The sequence below is a fragment of the Oncorhynchus kisutch genome, linkage group LG4 (genome assembly GCF_002021735.2).
Source record: "Oncorhynchus kisutch isolate 150728-3 linkage group LG4, Okis_V2, whole genome shotgun sequence".
NCBI lineage: Eukaryota > Metazoa > Chordata > Actinopteri > Salmoniformes > Salmonidae > Oncorhynchus > Oncorhynchus kisutch.
Window position 1 is genome coordinate 1,642,896 of NC_034177.2, and position 20,361 is coordinate 1,663,256.

The following is a 20,361-nucleotide window of genomic DNA, read 5'->3' on the forward strand; positions in this document are numbered from 1 at the left end:
CCTGGGAACCCCACAGGTACCACCACACTGCCTTAGTAAACACCAGCCCTCCCTCTTCCCCACCCATTCTCCTCCCCCTCTTTTACTTCCCCCCTTTCATTCCCCACTCTTTCTCCCCCCTCTCTTCCACTGTAGCAAATAGCCATTACCCGTGAAGGTGACCTGCTGACCAAAGAGCGTCTGTGCTGTGGCCTGTCCATGTTCGAGGTCATCCTCACACGTGTCCGCGGTTTCCTGGACGACCCCATCTGGCGCGGCCCGTTGCCCAGCAACGGCGTGATGCACGTGGACGAGTGTGTGGAGTTTCACCGGCTGTGGAGTGCCATGCAGTTTGTTTACTGCATCCCTGTAGGAGCACACGAGTTCACCGTGGAGTGAGTAGTGACACATCATCGGTCTAGAAGGATCCCTGAGGGGTTTACTCTGCTCTGTATAGAGGGGGGGGGGGGGGTGATCTCTGCTCTGTATAGAGGGGGGTGATCTCTGCTCTGTATAGAGGGGGGTGATCTCTGCTCTGTATAGAGGGGGATGATCTCTGCTCTGTAAAGAGGGGGGGGTGATCTCTGCTCTGTATAGAGGGGGGGGGGTGATCTCTGCTCTGTATAGAGGGGGATGATCTCTGCTCTGTAAAGAGGGGGGGGGGTGATCTCTGCTCTGTATAGAGAGGTGTGATCTCTGCTCTGTATAGAGGGGGGGGGGGTGATCTCTGCTCTGTATAGAGGGGGATGATCTCTGCTCTGTATAGAGGGGGGGGGTGATCTCTGCTCTGTATAGAGGGGGATGATCTCTGCTCTGTATAGAGGGGGGGGGTGATCTCTGCTCTGTATAGAGGGGGGGTGATCTCTGCTCTGTATAGAGGGGGGGGTGATAGTAGTTAGTATATTCATATATCTAGATGAGACAACCACATATCACAGTAGTTTGTATATTCATCTTCAGATAGCTAGGTGAGACAACCGCATATCACAGTAGTTAGTATATTCATATATCTAGATGAGACAACCGCATATCACAGTAGTTAATATATTCAGATAGCTAGGTGAGACAACCACATGTCACAGTAGTTAGTATATTCAGATAGCTAGGTGAGACAACCACGTCACAGTAGTTAGTATATTCAGATAGCTAGGTGAGACAACCACATGTCACAGTAGTTAGTATATTCAGATAGCTAGGTGAGACAACCACATGTCACAGTAGTTAGTATATTCAGATAGCTAGGTGAGACAACCACATATCACAGTAGTTAGTATATTCATCTTCAGATAGCTAGGTGGGACAACCACATATCACAGTAGTTAGTATATTCAGATAGCTAGGTGGGACAACCACATATCACAGTAGTTAGTATATTCAGATAGCTAGGTGAGACAACCACATGTCACAGTAGTTAGTATATTCAGATAGCTAGATGAGACAACCACATGTCACAGTAGTTAGTATATTCAGATAGCTAGGTGGGACAACCACATGTCACAGTAGTTAGTATATTCAAAATCGAGCCTGAGACACCCAGCCCTGAGAGGGTGGAGAGGAGGATCTGATAGAGCCTGAGACACTCAGCCCTGAGAGGCTGGAGAGGAGGATCTGATAGAGCCTGAGACACCCAGCCCTGAGAGGGTGGAGAGGAGGATCTGATAGAGCCTGAGACACTCAGCCCTGAGAGGCTGGAGAGGAGGATCTGATAGAGCCTGAGACACTCAGCCCTGAGAGGCTGGAGAGGAGGATCTGATAGAGCCTGAGACACCCAGCCCTGAGAGGGTGGAGAGGAGGATCTGATAGATCCTGAGACGCCCAGCCCTGAGAGGGTGGAGAGGAGGATCTGATGGTTCATGGTGTTGGAAGGCAGTGGATAGATCTAGGAGAATGAGAACAGAGGAGAGAGTCAGCTTTGTGGAGAGCCTCCGTGACACAGAGCAGAGCAGTCTCAGTTGAGTGACTCGTCTTGGAGCCTGATTGGTTAGTGTCAAGAAGATTGTTCTGAGAGAGATAGCGAGGGAGTTGATCAGAGACAGAACGCTCAAGTGTTGTGCATAGAAAAGAAAGAAGGATACCGATCTGTCGTTTTTTGACATCAGATGAGTCAAGTGTTGGTTTCTTAAGGGGGGGAGCAACTCGGGCCATGTTGAATGGCCAGTGGTCAGGGATGAGTTAATGAGGGAAGTGAGGAATGGGAGAAGGTCTCCAGAGATGGTCTGGAGAAGGGAGGAGGGGATGAGGTCGGGTGGGCAGGTTGTCGGGCCGTCAGACCTCACTAGTCGCAGGATGTCATCTGGAGTGAGAGGGAGAAAGAGGGCGTTAGGAGTAGGGTAGTTCTGGAGAAAGAGGGAGAAAGAGGTCAAGGAGTAGGGTAGTTCTGGAGAGAGAGGGAGAAAGAGGGCATAGGAGTAGGGTAGTTCTGGAGAGAGAGGGAGAAAGAGGGCATAGGAGTAGGGTAGTTCTGGAGAGAGAGGGAGAAAGAGGGCAAGGAGGAGGGTAGTTCTGGAGAGAGAGGGAGAAAGAGGGCATAGGAGTAGGGTAGTTCTGGAGAGAGAGGGAGAAAGAGGGCAAAGGAGTAGGGTAGTTCTGGAGAAAGAGGTCAAGGAGGAGGGTAGTTCTGGAGAGAGAGGGAGAAAGAGGGCAAAGGAGTAGGGTAGTTCTGGAGAGAGAGGGAGAAAGAGGGCAAAGGAGTAGGGTAGTTCTGGAGAAAGAGGTCAAGGAGTAGGGTAGTTCTGGAGTGAGAGGGAGAAAGAGGTCAAGGAGTAGGGTAGTTCTGGAGAGAGAGGGAGAAAGAGGTCAAGGAGTAGGGTAGTTCTGGAGAGAGAGGGAGAAAGAGGGCAAAGGAGTAGGATAGTTCTGGAGAGAGAGGGCATAGGAGTAGGGTAGTTCTGGAGTGAGAGGGAGAAAGAGGTCAAGGAGTAGGGTAGTTCTGGAGAGAGAGGGAGAAAGAGGGCAAAGGAGTAGGGTAGTTCTGGAGAGAGGGGGAGAAAGAGGGCATAGGAGTAGGGTAGTTCTGGAGAGAGAGTGAGAAAGAGGGCATAGGAGTAGGGTGGTTCTGGAGAAAGAGGGCATAGGAGTAGGGTAGTTCTGGAGAGAGAGTGAGAAAGAGGGCATAGGAGTAGGGTAGTTCTGGAGCGAGAGGGAGAAAGAGGGCATAGGAGTGGGGTAGTTCTGGAGAGAGAGGGAGAAAGAGGGCATAGGAGTAGGGTAGTTCTGGAGAGAGAGGGAGAAAGAGGGCATAGGAGTAGGGTAGTTCTGGAGAGAGAGGGAGAAAGAGGGCATAGGAGTAGGGTAGTTCTGGGGAGAAAGAAGTCAAGGAGTAGGGTAGTTCTGGAGAGAGAGGGCATAGGAGTAGGGTAGTTCTGGAGAAAGAGGGAGAGAGAGGGAATAGGAGTAGGGTAGTTCTGGAGAGAGAGGGAATAGGAGTAGGGTAGTTCTGGAGAGAGAGGGAATAGGAGTAGGGTAGTTCTGGAGAGAGAGGGAATAGGAGTAGGGTAGTTCTGGAGAGAGAGGGAATAGGAGTAGGGTAGTTCTGGAGAGAGAGGGAATAGGAGTAGGGTAGTTCTGGAGAGAGAGGGAGAAAGAGGGCATAGGAGTAGGGTAGTTCTGGAGAGAGAGGGAATAGGAGTAGGGTAGTTCTGGAGAGAGAGGGAGAAAGAGGGCATAGGAGTAGGGTAGTTCTGGGGAGAAAGAAGTCAAGGAGTAGGGTAGTTCTGGAGAGAGAGGGCATAGGAGTAGGGTAGTTCTGTGTGAATGAGACCAGTGGACTCAACAGGTTGAGTGAATGAGACCAGTGGACTCAATATGCTGAGTGAATGAGACCAGTGGACTCAACAGGCTAAATTAATGAGACCAGTGGACTCAATAGGCTGAATGAATGAGACCAGTGGACTCAATATGCTGAATGAATGAGACCAGTGGACTCAATAGGCAGAGTGAATGAGACCAGTGGACTCAATAGGCTGAGTGAATGAGACCAGTGGACTCAACAGGCTAAATGAATGAGACCAGTGGACTCAATAGGCTGAGTGAATGAGACCAGTGGACTCAATATGCTGAATGAATGAGACCAGTGGACTCTATAGGCTGAGTGAATGAGACCAGTGGACTCAATAGGCAGAGTGAATGAGACCAGTGGACTCAATAGGCAGAGTGAATGAGACCAGTGGACTCAATAGGCTGAGTGAATGAGACCAGTGGACTCAACAGGCTGAGACCAGTGGACTCAATAGGCTGAGACCAGTCGACTCAATAGGCTGAGTGAGGAGCGATTGATAAAGTGGTTGACAGTAGTCCACTGAGAGGGAGTTGGGGGGTGGAGGATTAAGGATGGAGCAGGAGGAGGAGGAAAAGGGTTAGAGGCAGAAGGTTCAAATGTATAGTATTAGAAAGTGGCTTAAGCACCAGATACGGGACTGGAAGGATGATAGGTCCTCTGAAAGTTTAGTTTTCCTAGATTTTCACTCAGCTGCCCCCCGTCCTGTTCTGTTAGCTCACAATGAGTCACTCGGAGCAGGAGGGGAGGGGCTGACCCGGCCGGGAGGAGAGGGGACCGTGTGAGTCATAGGATGTGGAAAGGGAGGAGTAGGGTCGAAGAGGCAGAATCAGGAGACAAAAGGAGAAGGATTTAGCAGAAGGGAGAGATGATAGGATAGAAGAGGAGAGAGTAGTGGGAGAGAAAGAGAGCCCCTTAAATTGAAATTGAATTGAGAGAGAGCTGAGATTGCGACGGTGTTTCAGGGACGGTCTCCACTGGGCTGGGTATATAACCAGTGTTTCAGGGACTGTCTCCACTGGGCTGGGTATATAACCAGTGTTTCAGGGTCTGTCTCCACTGGGCTGGGTATATAACCAGTGTTTCAGGGTCTGTCTCCACTGGGCTGGGTATATAACCTGTGTTTCAGGGACAGTCTCCACTGGGCTGGGTATATAACCTGTGTTTCAGGGACTGTCTCCACTGGGCTGGGTATATAACCAGTGTTTCAGGGTCTGTCTCCACTGGGCTGGGTATATAACCAGTGTTTCAGGGTCTGTCTCCACTGGGCTGGGTATATAACCTGTGTTTCAGGGACAGTCTCCACTGGGCTGGGTATATAACCTGTGTTTCAGGGTCTGTCTCCACTGGGCTGGGTATATAACCTGTGTTTCAGGGACAGTCTCCACTGGGCTGGGTATATAACCTGTGTTTCAGGGACTGTCTCCACTGGGCTGGGTATACAACCTGTGTGTCGGGGACTGTCTCCACTGGGCTGGGTATATAACCAGTGTTTCAGGGTCTGTCTCCACTGGGCTGGGTATATAACCTGTGTTTCAGGGACAGTCTCCACTGGGCTGGGTATATAACCTGTGTTTCAGGGACTGTCTCCACTGGGCTGGGTATACAACCTGTGTGTCGGGGACTGTCTCCACTGGGCTGGGTATATAACCTGTGTTTCAGGGACGGTCTCCACTGGGCTGGGTATATAACCTGTTGTATTTTCCAGGCAGTGTTTCGGAGACGGTCTCCACTGGGCTGGGTGTATGATCATCTCCCTACTGGGTCAACAGAGACGCTTTGACATCCTGGACTTCAGCTATCACCTGCTGAAGGTGCAGAAACACGATGGAAAGGATGAGATCATCAAGAGTGTGGTGAGTGGAAGGTCAGGGGTCAGCAACACTGGAACCTTCAGACCCCAAACATCTGAGTTGTCATTAGCACAAACAGTAGCAAAAGTGGTTCTTAATGAATACAACCATGGGTGTCATGTTTAGGGTAATCTCTGCCAGACGGTCTTTTAGACCCGGCCAAAACAATGATTTAGATTATCATTAGTCTGAATGATGTCTCTCCTTCCTCAGCCTCTTAAAAAGATGGTGGACAGAATCCACAAGTTCCAGGTTCTCAACGATGAGATCTACGCCATTCTGAACAAGTACCTGAAGTCAGGCGACGGGGAAAATATGCCTGTGGAGCATGTCCGGTGTTTCCAGCCTCCTATCCACCAATCCCTGGCCAGCAACTGAGATTGACCATCCAATAGCATGAATCAGCAATACATTTCCAATAGCACCATCCACTTATGTTTAACTAAGCACAAAGGATGCATCTCAAACGTTTTATATAAGTGCACTACCTAGGGAATAGGGTGCCTTTTTGGAGGCACTTATCAAATATTCTTCCACCTTTTAAACTAGATGATAGGAACACTGTGGACCATTTTCAGCAAGTTGAAATCATGAACAACAGAAATAAACGAGGTCTAAATCATGTTTGATCTGTAGCTATATATATTTCAGAACTGTTTAAAGCAGCAATGGCCCAACTTTCCTTAGCTCCCTGTTTGTCAGGATGATTTTTGTGCCTTAAGTAATCAATCGCAAAACTGTGTTTCATATATCTGGAACACTGTAGACCAGGGAATGATTTATTTAAGGGGTTTGGGGGTGGTGGGATATCATGTACTCAATGAAGGGGAATTGGACAGAGTAGAGTATATTTGGTGCTAAAAACCTATAAATCTGTAAAGTAACCAAGTTTCTTAATGATAAAGCATTTATTCACTTTGCCTTTTTGTGTTGGAATTATTTTAATCATTTTCATTCAATAAATATGTAACAAATATCGTCTGGTTCTTGAATGCATTTATGTAAAAGATACAAAAAAAAACAGTTGGTGATTTAACTCTTCAGGTATCACAATTAAGAACACGTATCAGTTTACGTTCCAAATGACCCCCTATTCCCTCTAGAGTGCACTACTTCTGACCAGATCCATAGGGGTAGTGCACTATGTAGGGAATAAGGTGCCACATATCCTTATTGACCTGCCAAACTCAGAACTGGAGCCAAAATTAAAAATCTGACCTGGGATCTCCATCAAGAATATTACAAAATCAAAGCTGTTGATTTGTAGAAGGAAACTCTGTGCAGGTTTAAATACAGAATGTATAACATAGTATGAATATTGCCTGCTTCTGAGGATGAGATGAACCCCTGTCTCCATGTCGTCAGAGAACAGAAGGCAAATCTAATCCAAGTACAATCAGTGGGTCCATCTAAGTCAAGAGTTGGTTGTTTTAATGTAAAAAACAACCATCCACACCAGTGTAGTCCTAGGCAAGTCCCCAAACAGCACCCTATCCTTTATAGTGCACTAGTTTTGACCAGAGTATTGCACTATAAAGGGGAAAGGGTGCCATTTGGGACGTAATCCTAGTCAGTCAGTGGGGGGGGGGGTCTGCAGGACCTGGCAGCTAGGTCCTCTAAGAGGCTGTCAGTAGGATGGGGGGGGGTCTGCAGGACCTGGCAGCTAGGTCCTCTAAGAGGCGTCTGCTGCTAGGTCCTAAGAGGCTCAGTAGGAGGGGGGGGGGGGGGTCTGCTGCTAGGTCCTAAGAGGCTCAGTAGGAGGGGGGGGTCTGCTGCTAGGTCCTCTAAGAGGCTGTCATGGTACCATTCCTCCTGGACAGGCTGTCAAATGGCAGGCCCACCTCCCTCTCCTCCAGGTTCATGTCTGTGGAGTCATTGCGCAGCAGTTCGTAGCTGCCGTGTGTTGCCACTCCGTTAGCTGCCGGCCCGGGCCTCTCGTCCTTCCTGATGGACACCGCCAGCGTGGACAGGCTCACACTAAGGTCCTTGAAGGCATGGAGCAGAAAGATACCAACTATAATGGTCAGGAACCCACTCAGAGTCCCGATAACATCAGCAGTAGCCATGTGCTCCCACTCCTTGAAGAGGATGGCAGAGCAGGAGAGGACTGAGGTGGTGAAGAACACGTAGTAGATGGGTGTGACCAGGGAGGTGTTGAAGATATCCAGAGCCTTGTTCAGGTAGTTTATCTGAGTGGAGACGCAGGCCACCAGCCCAAGCAGTAACACCCAGGCTAAAGGGTTCCCCACCACGGACCTCCCAGCTATGGCCTCTTTGATGGCGATGCCCAACCCCTTCACACACGACACCGACAGAGCTCCTATCACAGAGCAGATGGTAATATACACCATGATGTTGGTCTGGCCGTGCCGAGGGCCCACCACCAAGATGAAGATGAGCGCTACGATGATGACGAAGGTGGCAAACACCAGGAAACCTGAGGGAGACAGAGGATGGCTTAGCTCACACGAAGTTAAACAGAAGAATGAAGTGTCTGAAGTTAGTCATCAAAGAGCAGTAGAGGAGAGAATAAAGTCTCAGACCACCTCCTCCAAAGAGCTTTAAGGAGGACTTGAGGAAGCAGCTTTTCAGAGTAACTCTTGTAGTTGAGGGGAGGGTCTGTCCGGTACCGACCTGGGTCCACCAGTTTCCGAGCCATGTGGTCCAGACTGTTGATCTCTTCCTCCTGAGGGGCGTGGATCACCATGGTAGTAGAGCCCAAGATACTGAGCAGACAGCCCAGCTTCCCGTGCAGGTTCAGACGCTCGGACAGGAAGTACGAGGACAGCACCGCACTGCCGCAAAACATAGAAAACACACAGTTATATTACAGTAACTCAGTTAACCTAAAATACAGAACCGCAACATAACCAATGTTCCCTCAATATTAACAGGCACTGAGCAAATTTTAGGTCTGCTGAGCGCAAAGTTGAAAGCAACTTCCAGCGAGCGTTTACTGTGAATACTGAGGCTGCACCCGCTTTAAGTTAGTTTTAACAGCGGTCAAGTAGGCTACTGTGGCTGTTTGATCATAATGTAGGGCCTACCATCAGAAACAATGGAGAAAATGCATCCCATAATATTTTTATCATTCAGCCTTCAGTAGCAGCCAATGTGTGGTGTTAAATGTAGGGCAACATTCCATGAGACTTTTGAAAAAAACATGCAGGGCTTTACATGAACCTGTTTATCCACTTGTCCTTCAGACAAGGAAGTGAATGAAAATGTTGTTTGATGCAATAAACAACATCATTGTTTCATACCATTACAGAGAATCAGACAAATCATGCTACTTCGCTTATTCAAGCCCGTCTCCAAACACAACACTGCTAATAACTCACTAGCAACGGATAAGAACAAACGAGCACACATGGCTACATGTAGCTCTCACTTTGATCTCAAAACAAGCACAAGTACTCATGACCACTCATGCTGTACACACAGTCCAGTTCACAATGAATGGCACAGAGCCATATATGGTCTATTTGCAGATCTGATTGGTTATACTGGCTGAGTCAGGCGTGTCAATGCTGTAGAATCCTACTCCGATGAGTTCTGCCTATAACAAAATCTCTTGCATAGTTCGTTTGGTTTCGGTATGTTGCATTAAAAGTGGCTAATATTGCGTTGATTTAATCCATGTTCCCACAGTAAAGGAAAACATTGAATCTTGTTCTTCACTCTGTGGGATGCTACAGTATTTATATTGCAGTCTCAGGGAACATGGGTTATAACCTAAAATACAGTACCACACAGTTAACCTAAAATACAGTAGCACACAGCAATGAGATAAAGCATACATCAAACCCACAGCCCCACACTGAACTAACATACACTGAACAAAAATAAAACGCAACAGTTGGTCCCGTGTTTCATGAGCTGAAATAAAAGATCTCAGAAATGTTCCATATGCACAAAAAGCTTATTTCTCTAAAATGTTGTGCACAAATTAGTTTCTCTCTCTGTTAGTGAGCATTCCTCCTTTGCCAAGATAATCCATCCACTTGACAGGTGTGGCATTTCAAGAAGCTGATTAAACAGCATGATCATTACATAGTTGCACCTTGTGCTGGGGGCAATAAAAGGCCACTCTTAAATGTGCCGTTTTGTCACAACACAGTGCCACAGATGTCTCAAGTTTTGAGGGAGCGTACAATTGGCATGCTGACTGCAGGAATGTCCACCAGAGCTGTTGCCAAATAATTTTATGTTAATTTCTATACCATAAGCAACCGCCAACGCCGTTTTAGAGAATTTGGCAGCATCTCCAACCGGCCTCACAACCGCAGACTAATTTCTGCATAAACTGTCAGAAACCGTCCCAGGGAAGCTCATCTGCATGCTCGTCATCCTCACCAGGGTCTTGACCTGACTGCAGTTCAGCGTCGTGACCGACTTCAGTGGACAAATGTTCACCTTTGATGGCCACTGGCACTTTGGAGAAGTGTGCTCTTCACAATGAATCGCGGTTTCAGCTGTACTGGGCAGATAACAGACCGTGTGGGCGAGCGGTTTGCTGATATCAACGTTGTGAACAAAGTGCCCCATGGTGGAATGGTATGGACAGGCATAAACTACGGACAACAAACGATTGCATTTTAGCGATGGCAATTGGAATGCACCGAGATCCTGAGGCCCATTGTCGTAACATTCACCCGCCTCCGTCGCCTCATGTTTCAGCATGATAATGCACGGCCCCATGTCGCAAGGATCTGTACACAATTCCTGGAAGCTGAAAATGTCCCAGTTCTTCCTTGGCCTGCATCCTCACCAGACATGTCACCCATTGAGCATGTTTGGGATGCTCTGGTGGAACTACTCAAATGTTTGAAATTGTTGCATGTTGTGTTCATACAGTGGGGAGAACAAGTATTTGATAACACTGCTGATTTTGCAGGTTTCCTACTTACAAAGCATGTAGAGGTCTGTAATTTTTTAACATAGGTACACTTCAACTGTGAGAGATGGAATCTAAAACAAAAATCCAGAAAATCACATTGTCTGATTTTTAAGTAAATAATTTGCATTTTATTGCATGACATAAGTATTTGATACATCAGAAAAGCAGAACTTAATATTTGGTACAGAAACCTTTGTTTGCAATTACAGAGATCATGTGTTTCCTGTAGTTCTTTACCAGGTTTGCACACACTGCAGCATGGATTTTGGCCCACTCCTCCATACAGACCTTCTCCAGATCCTTCAGGTTTCGGGGCTGTCGCTTGGCAATACGGACATTCAGCTCCCTCCAAAGATTTTCTATTCGGTTCAGGTCTGGAGACGGGCTAGGCCACTCCAGGACCTTGAGATGCTTCTTACGGAGCCACTCCTTAGTTGCCCTGGCTGTGTGTTTCGGGTCGTTGTCATGCTGGAAGACCCAGCCACGACCCATCTTCAATGCTCTTACTGAGGGAAGGAGGTTGTTGGCCAAGATCTCGCGATACATGGCCCCATCCATCCTCCCCTCAATACGGTGCAGTCGTCCTGTCCCCTTTGCAGAAAAGCATCCCCAAAGAATGATGTTTCCACCTCCATGCTTCACGGTTGGGATGGTGTTCTTGGGGTTGTACTCATCTTTCTTCTTCCTCCAAACACGGCGAGTGGAGTTTAGACCAAAAAGCTCTATTTTTGTCTCATCAGACCACATGACCTTCTCCCATTCCTCCTCTGGATCATCCAGATGGTCATTGGCAAACTTCAGACGGGCCTGGACATGCGCTGGCTTGAGCAGGGGGACCTTGCGTGCGCTGCAGGATTTTAATCCATGACGGCGTAGTGTGTTACTAATGTTTTTTTTTGAGACTGTGGTCCCAGCTCTCTTCAGGTCATTGACCAGGTCCTGCCGTGTAGTTCTGGGCTGATCGCTCACCTTCCTCATGATCATTGATGCCCCACGAGGTGAGATCTTGCATGGAGCCCCAGACCGAGGGTGATTGACCGTCATCTTGAACTTCTTCCATTTTCTAATAATTGCGCCAACAGTTGTTGCCTTCTCACCAAGCTGCTTGCCTATTGTCCTGTAGCCCATCCCAGCCTTGTGCAGGTCTACAATTTTATCCCTGATGTCCTTCCACCCTCTCTGGTCTTGGTCATTGTGGACAGGTTGGAGTCTGTTTGATTGAGTGTGTGGACAGGTGTCTTTTACACAGGTAACGAGTTCAAACAGGTGCAGTTAATACAGGTAATGAGTGGAGAACAGGAGGGCTTCTTAAAGAAAAACTAACAGGTCTGAGAGCCGGAATTCTTACTGGTTGCTAGGTGATCAAATACTTATGTCATGCAATAAAATGCAAATTAATTACTTAAAAATCATACAATGTGATTTTCTGGATTGTTGTTTTAGATTCCATCTCTCTTCCAAGTCTCTTCCAAGTGTACCTATGATAAAAATGACAGACCTCTACATGCTTTGTAAGTAGGAAAACCTGCGAAATCAGCAGTGTATCAAATACTTGTTCTCCCCACTGTATCTTTGTTCAGTGTTTAACAGTTCACACACACACAGCTCAATCACAGACAGAAGACAAACATTGTCACACCTCTACAGGACAGCATGGCAACAACACACACACGGTTCAGTCATTCACACACCTGGTACAACTTCAAAAACATAAACTATAACATCTATTATATACTGTAAGGTCAAACATGTAGAACCAGTGGGCCCCCAGAGGAGTGACCTACCTGACCAGCACAGATGGCCCCCAGAGGGGTGACCTACCTGACCAGCACACTGTGGGCCCCCAGAGGGGTGACCTACCTGACCAGCACACTGTGGGCCCCCAGAGGGGTGACCTACCTGACCAGCACACTGAGGGCCCCCAGAGAGGTGACCTACCTGACCAGCACACTGAGGGCCCCCAGAGGGGTGACCTACCTGACCAGCACACTGTGGGCCCCCAGAGGGGTGACCTACCTGACCAGCACAGAGGGCCCCCAGAGGGGTGACCTACCTGACCAGCACACTGAGGGCCCCCAGAGGGGTGACCTACCTGACCAGCACAGATGACCCCAGAGGGGTGACCTACCTGACCAGCACACTGTGGGCCCCCAGAGGGGTGACCTACCTGACCAGCACACTGTGGGCCCCCAGAGGGGTGACCTACCTGACCAGCACACTGAGGGCCCCCAGAGAGGTGACCTACCTGACCAGCACACTGAGGGCCCCCAGAGGGGTGACCTACCTGACCAGCACACTGAGGGCCCCCAGAGGGGTGACCTACCTGACCAGCACACTGAGGGCCCCCAGAGGGGTGACGAGAGTAGCAGGAGCGAAGGCATACGCTGCAAAGTTCGCCCCTTCTCCAGCCGCCACTGTGAAAACACACAGAACAGGAACACAAGCCCACATGTTTTTATGTTACCAGGTAAGTTGACTGAGAACAGAACGACCTGGGGAATAGTTACAGGGGAGAGGGGGGATATAGAAACTGAGGTGAACTGAATCACATATTAAGAGGTACATTTTATCCATAGTCCTCACTTACTTGATAATAAGCCAGCCCACCAGAGACATTCTTTAAGATATGCGTGTCCACCTTGTCCTAGACAAAGAAGAAAACAAGTTCAGTAGCTAGCAACGTTTCAGATCACTAGCTTTAATTAGTTACTCAAACATTCTAATGTGTGTTCAATAAAATGTCTCGCAGTCACACCATATAATCACTGAGGTAATTCTAGGGCGTTATGGTAACAACCAGTGGTACATGTTCTGATGTTACACACTGTAGGTTTAACAACCGTACACTTTGACCCTATATGACACGAGATGGCATGTGTCCTTTCTGCTTGTTCTAGGGCTGTGTCCCAAATGACAGTACACTACCCCTATGGGCCCTGGTCAACAGTACCCCCTATGGGCCCTGGTCAACAGTACCCCCTATGGGCCCTGGTCAACACTACCCCTATGGGCCCTGGTCAACACTACCCCTATGGGCCCTGGTCAACACTACCCCTATGGGCCCTGGTCAACACTACCCCTATGGGCCCTGGTCAACACTACCCCTATGGGCCCTGGTCAACACTACCCCTATGGGCCCTGGTCAACACTACCCCCTATGGGCCCTGGTCAACACTACCCCTATGGGCCCTGGTCAACACTACCCCTATGGGCCCTGGTCAACACTACCCCTATGGGCCCTGGTCAACACTACCCCTATGGGCCCTGGTCAACACTACCCCTATGGGCCCTGGTCAACACTACCCCTATGGGCCCTGGTCAACACTACCCCTATGGGCCCTGGTCAACACTACCCCTATGGGCCCTGGTCAACACTACCCCTATGGGCCCTGGTCAACACTACCCCTATGGGCCCTGGTCAACACTACCCCTATGGGCCCTGGTCAACACTACCCCTATGGGCCCTGGTCAACACTACCCCTATGGGCCCTGGTCAACACTACCCCTATGGGCCCTGGTCAACACTACCCCTATGGGCCCTGGTCAACACTACCCCTATGGGCCCTGGTCAACACTACCCCTATGGGCCCTGGTCAACACTACCCCTATGGGCCCTGGTCAACACTACCCCTATGGGCCCTGGTCAACACTACACCTATGGGCTCTGGTCAACACTACCCCTATGGGCCCTGGTCAACAGTAGAGCACTACCCCTATGGGCCCATAATGATTGGGTGTGTATATAAGACAAGGTGCAGCAGAGAGTCTACTAGTTAATGATTGGGTGTGTATATAAGACAAGGTGCAGCAGAGAGTCTACTAGTTAATGATTGGGTGTGTATATAAGACAAGGTGCAGCAGAGAGTCTACTAGTTAATGATTGCTGTGTGTACATAAGACAAGGTGCAGCAGAGAGTCTACTAGTTAATGATTGCTGTGTGTACATAAGACAAGGTGCAGCAGAGTCTACTAGTTAATGATTGCTGTGTGTACATAAGACAAGGTGCAGCAGAGTCTACTAGTTAATGATTGGGTGTGTATATAAGACAAGGTGCAGCAGAGTCTACTAGTTAATGATTGCTGTGTGTAATAAAAGCAGAAGGGTGACAAACTGATCAAGTGTTCAACTCTGCCGCACCCTTCTGCATCTTAGCACCAGTCAGTTACTACCACATTCTGAGCTGAACTCGCGAGACAAGTTGTCAACAATTCCATTCACACCCAGTTACACAGCCACACCTGGCAGATCCTTAAGATATTCATGTGTGAATTGGAAATGTTTTTTTTTGCATATCCCAACTCCCCCTGAGACACCCTCAGAGTGCTCATGGCCAGCTATTATCCCACCCCTCAGAGTGCTCATGGCCAGCTATTATCCCACCCCTCAGAGGGCTCATGGCCAGCCATTATCCCACCCCTCAGAGGGGTCATGCCAGCCATTATCCCACCCCTCAGAGGGGTCATGGCCAGCCATTATCCCACCAACCTGCGAGGGCACATGTCCAGCCATTATCCCACCCCTCTGTGAGGGCTCATGGCCAGCCATTATCCCACCCCTCTGTGAGGGCTCATGGCCAGCCATTATCCCACCCCTCTGTGAGGGCTCATGGCCAGCCATTATCCCACCCCTCTGTGAGGGCTCATGGCCAGCCATTATCCCACCCTTCTGTGAGGGCTCATGGCCAGCCATTATCCCACCCCTCAGTGAGGGCCCATGGCCAGCCATTATCCCACCCCTCAGTGAGGGCCCATGGCCAGCCATTATCCCACCCCTCAGTGAGGGCTCATGGCCAGCCATTATCCCACCCCTCAGTGAGGGCTCATGGCCAGCCATTATCCCACCCCTCAGTGAGGGCTCATGGCCAGCCATTATCCCACCCCTCAGTGAGGGCTCATGGCCAGCCATTATCACACCCCTCAGAAGGGTCATGGCCAGCCATTATCCCACCCCTCAGAGGGGTCATGGCCAGCCATTATCCCACCCCTCAGAAGGGTCATGGCCAGCCATTATCCCACCCCTCAGAGGGGTCATGGCCAGCCATTATCCCACCCCTCAGAGGGGTCATGGCCAGCCATTATCCCACCCCTCTGTGAGGGCTCATGGCCAGCCATTATCCCACCCCTCTGTGGGCTCATGGCCAGCCATTATCCCACCCCTCTGTGAGGGCTCATGGCCAGCCATTATCCCACCCCTCTGTGGGCTCATGGCCAGCCATTATCCCACCCCTCAGTGAGGGCTCATGGCCAGCCATTATCCCACCCCTCAGTGAGGGCTCATGGCCAGCCATTATCCCACCCCTCAGTGAGGGCTCATGGCCAGCCATTATCCCACCCCTCAGAAGGGTCATGGCCAGCCATTATCCCACCCCTCAGAAGGGTCATGGCCAGCCACTATCCCACCCCTCAGAGGGGTCATGGCCAGCCATTATCCCACCCCTCAGAAGGGTCATGGCCAGCCATTATCCCATCCCTCAGAGGGGTCATGGCCAGCCATTATCCCACCCCTCAGAGGGGTCATGGCCAGCCATTATCCCACCCCTCAGAGGGGTCATGGCCAGCCATTATCCCACCCCTCAGAGGGGTCATGGCCAGCCATTATCAACGGCGACATTGGAGCAATGAGGGTTAAGCGCAGATTGTTTTCGCCTGGCTCAGGGATTCAAACTAGCAACCTTTCGGTTACTGTCCAAATACTTTAACAGCTAGGCTACCTGACATCAATCTATGCGTACAGTACATATAAACAAAATGACCTGCTCTCTTGATCTCTTTCTCAAATGTACAAATTCACCCAAACGATACTGTGTACTCTACTTTACATATTAGTAATTTAGTAGACACTCTTATCTAGAGCAGCAGTTGGTGACAGAACATAAACATGACCTTACCTGCCCTACACTGTCCCTTCCTGGCCAGGCGGAGTAGTCCTTTCTTCTTGAGAATGAAGCTTCCTCCTATGAAGATGCTGGAGCTGATGGCTAGTCCCAGGCCGATGTAGAAATCATACTTCCCTCTGTCCTGGCCCATGGTGACGCTGGATGTGTTGTTCGTACTGTTTGTTACATTGACCACAACACACAGGAGTTGCTGACCAGCCGAACACCTGTCACCAACCTGTGTCACCACTCTACCTTTAGTAAGACAGCAAAACGACAAGAGAAAAACAAATATTCAACTCATACATCAATGTACCGAGGAAATAATGTACTTACTATGACTGTGATATGTGGCCTCACCTAGCTTTAAGACGAATGCACTAAGTTGCTCGGGATAAAAGTGTCTGCTAAATTACAAATGTAAATTGAAATCGATATGCCTAGGTAAAATACCTAAAGTTTACAACTGTTAGTAATTCAATTGTAGAATCTGATTCCTCCCAGTTAGGCTAACTTACTATTTCGACAAGTTACATCACAGAGTGAACAACCCTGATCCAAAATAGTTGGCTCCATTATAGAAATGGCACATTGACAATCCGTATTCTAGGTAGACCAAACCCTGTCTACCACTTCCGCAACCTGAGTCAAGAACTCAGCAGGTGACTAAGAATGCAGTAATCAAAGATTCAATGTGGCGCTGCAAGACCCATAAATCTTCAGGCCAAAGCAATGTTGCCGTCATGAAATACCGGGTTGTCATTCACACCTGCACGATGACAACAATAACATGATCTGATTTGTGATGTGTTCATATGATAACTAGGTACTGTAGCTAGCTAACGTTCACTGGCATGGCTATTGCTAACGTAACGTTAGCCAGTTAGCTAATTAGGCAACTAGCTAACTAAATGACTACCTTCAATTTCCTAGCATCGCTATCAGTTTACTAACTAGCATAGCTATCATTTTGAGATTAAGCTCAAGCCTTCTTTTGTCCATCTCAGAGTCAGATCAAAACTAGCTAGCTTGTTAGCATAAGGGCTAATGTGCCCTAACTCGGTTGGTAATTGTACCAGCTAGCTAGCTATGTGAAAACCTGCGGCCAAATAACTAACTAGCAAGCTGGCATGCTATCGTAAACATGAATATCATCTGTATGTTTCCATGCGAAATACCTGGTAAAAAGATCCCTGGTTTTTCCAGGAAAACAGTGGTAGTTAGCTAGCTATGTGATAAATAGCAAGTTATAGCTATGTAGCTCTCTCATTTTGTTACGACCTAATTTGAAGGCAAGGTTGACGCTGTCCGCCCACACATGGTGAACGGCCGATTCTTCACGCATGCGTACAAATAGGTCCTGAGAAGTTAGACTCGTTCTACCAGAAATTCTCTAGATGAATATTTTAGTGAAAACTTTAATGAAGTGCCCTATTTGATTGCCACATTCTAAATGGACTGTTACACCTCGAAATGGTTTAACGCATTTTTAACTACGCCTATACAGTTTAGTGAAATGTTCTTGTCAGTCTTATCATACCGTATCAAACTGTATCATATTATACTACATCATATCATACTGTATCATATCAAACTGTATCATATCATACTCTATCATATCGTACTATATCATACTGTATCATACTGTATCATATCGTACTGTATCGTATCATACTATATCATATCATACTGTATCATATCATACCATACTGTATCATATCGTACTGTATCGTATCATACTATATCATATCATACTGCATCATATCATACTGCATCATATCGTACTGTATCGTATCATACTATATCATATCATACTGTATCATATCGTACTGTATCATATCAAACTGTATCATATTATACTATATCATATCATACTGTATCATGCGGTATCATATCATACTGTATCATATCAAACTATCATATCATACTGTATCAAATCATACTCTTATCATATCATACTGTATCATACTGTATCATATCATACTGTATCGTATCATACTTGTATCACACTATCACATCATACTGTATCATATCATACCATCATATCATACTATATCATATCATACTGTATCACATCATACTGTATCACATCATACTGTATCATATCATACCATCATATCATACTATATCATATCATACTGTATCATGCTATCATATCATACTGTATCATAATATCATATCATACCATCATATCATACTGTATCATATCATACTATATCATATCATATCATACTGTATCATACCATCATATCATACTGTATCGTATCATACTGTATCATATCATACTGTATCATACTATCATATCATACTGTATCATATCATACTGTATCATACTGTACCGTATCATACTATCATATCATACTGTATCATACTATCATATCATACCATCGTATCATACTATTATATCATACTGTATCATACTATCATATTTTTTATTTTATTTATTTTTTTACCTTTATTTAACCAGGTAGGCAAGTTGAGAACAAGTTCTCATTTACAATTGCGTCCTGGCCAAGATAAAGCAAAGCAGTTCGACAGATACAACGACACAGAGTTACACATGGAGTAAAACAAACATACAGTCAATAATACAGTATAAACAAGTCTATATACAATGTGAGCAAATGAGGTGAGAAGGGAGGTAAAGGCAAAAAAGGCCATGGTGGCAAAGTAAATACAATATAGCAAGTAAAACACTGGAATGGTAGTTTTGCAATGGAAGAATGTGCAAAGTAGAAATAAAAATAATGGGGTGCAAAGCAAAATAAATAAATAAATAAAAATTAAATACAGTTGGGAAAGAGGTAGTTGTTTGGGCAAAGTTATAGGTGGGCTATGTACAGGTGCAGTAACCTGTGAGCTGCTCTGACAGTTGGTGCTTAAAGCTAGTGAGGGAGATAAGTGTTTCCAGTTTCAGAGATTTTTGTAGTTCGTTCCAGTCATTGGCAGCAGAGAACTGGAAGGAGAGGCGGCCAAAGAAATAATTGGTTTTGGGGGTGACTAGAGAGATATACCTGCTGGAGCGTGTGCTACAGGTGGGAGATGCTATGGTGGCCAGCGAGCTAAGGGGGGACTTTACCTAGCAGGGTCTTGTAGATGACATGGAGCCATTGGGTTTGGCGACGAGTATGAAGCGAGGGCCAGCCAACGAGAGCGTACAGGTCGCAATATCATACCATCATATCATACTATATCATATCATAATGTATCATACTATCATGTCATACTGTATCATATCATACTGTATCGTATCCTACTATCATATCATACTGTATCATACTATCATATCATACTGTATCATATCATACTGTATCGTATCCTACTATGATATCATACTGTATCATACTATCATATCATACTGTATCATACTGTATCGTATCCTACTATGATATCATACTGTATCATACTATCATATCATACCATCATATCATACTGTATTTTTATGTAAAACATATAGTTGCTCTGATATTCAACAAACAGTGCTTCTTCAGAGCTGCAATGTATTTTCCAAGCAGTAACACAAAACCAAATATAATACCTACAGTTATTGAATTAGTGAGAATAATATCTAACATTACCTGCCGAGATGCAACCAAAATGTTGTCACTTTTCTCTCCAGCCTTTGTGAGTCCTTCGATCCAACGTTACAAAAAAAGAGTCCCAGTTCCCCACCACACTGTTGTGACTGTCTAGAATTACTCTCTAAATAATTAAATGACCCACAATGCTTATGTGAATAGGCATAGTTCTAAGGTTTACAAATGGACTGAATGGTCATTGGACATGAAGGGAGTCCAAACTGACTGAAGAAGACTCTAAAAGAATGAAATGTTATTTTGGTAGTTTCTCACAGAGGACGTGTGGGTAGCTGTCATAATAACCTGTTATGTGTGTTAGAACACATCATCAGGTCCACATTTAGAAGGCCTGCTGTAGTGAAATGGTGGTTGAACTACTCTCCCCCGTGAAGGGGATTCG

The 20,361-nt window shown here is 47.0% G+C and overlaps 2 protein-coding genes across 7 annotated transcripts in view; one reads left to right on the plus strand and one right to left on the minus strand.

The window, feature by feature from the left end:
• Positions 1–6,583, plus strand: part of LOC109886001 (cytoplasmic FMR1-interacting protein 1 homolog) — a 132,158-nt gene extending 125,575 nt beyond the window's left edge. For 3 of the 4 annotated variants that reach the window (XM_031822270.1, XM_031822271.1, XM_031822272.1), the window contains 3 exons: positions 136–374; positions 5,463–5,610; positions 5,821–6,527. In XM_031822270.1, the coding sequence (XP_031678130.1) occupies positions 136–374; positions 5,463–5,610; positions 5,821–5,985 (552 nt within the window). In that variant the 3' untranslated portion in view covers positions 5,986–6,527. Of the gene's footprint in view, positions 1–135; positions 375–5,462; positions 5,611–5,820 lie in introns of all 4 variants that reach the window. The other variant, XM_031822269.1, reaches the window with a different exon arrangement.
• Positions 6,501–17,738, minus strand: nipa2 (NIPA magnesium transporter 2). 3 transcript variants are annotated; one of them, XM_031822274.1, is made up of 6 exons: positions 17,562–17,738; positions 16,396–16,638; positions 13,095–13,151; positions 12,831–12,921; positions 8,242–8,402; positions 6,501–8,044 (listed from the first exon to the last, which is right to left on the minus strand). In XM_031822274.1, exons 2-6 carry the CDS (start codon positions 16,532–16,534, stop codon positions 7,392–7,394), a joined length of 1,101 nt encoding a protein of 366 aa, XP_031678134.1. In that variant the 5' UTR covers positions 16,535–16,638; positions 17,562–17,738; the 3' UTR covers positions 6,501–7,391. The 3 variants fall into 3 exon arrangements, with proteins under 3 accessions (XP_031678134.1, XP_031678133.1, XP_031678135.1); XM_031822273.1 differs by lacking the exon at positions 17,562–17,738 and adding an exon at positions 16,902–17,014; XM_031822275.1 differs by lacking the exon at positions 17,562–17,738 and adding an exon at positions 16,744–16,979.
• Positions 17,739–20,361: the final 2,623 nt, after the last annotated feature.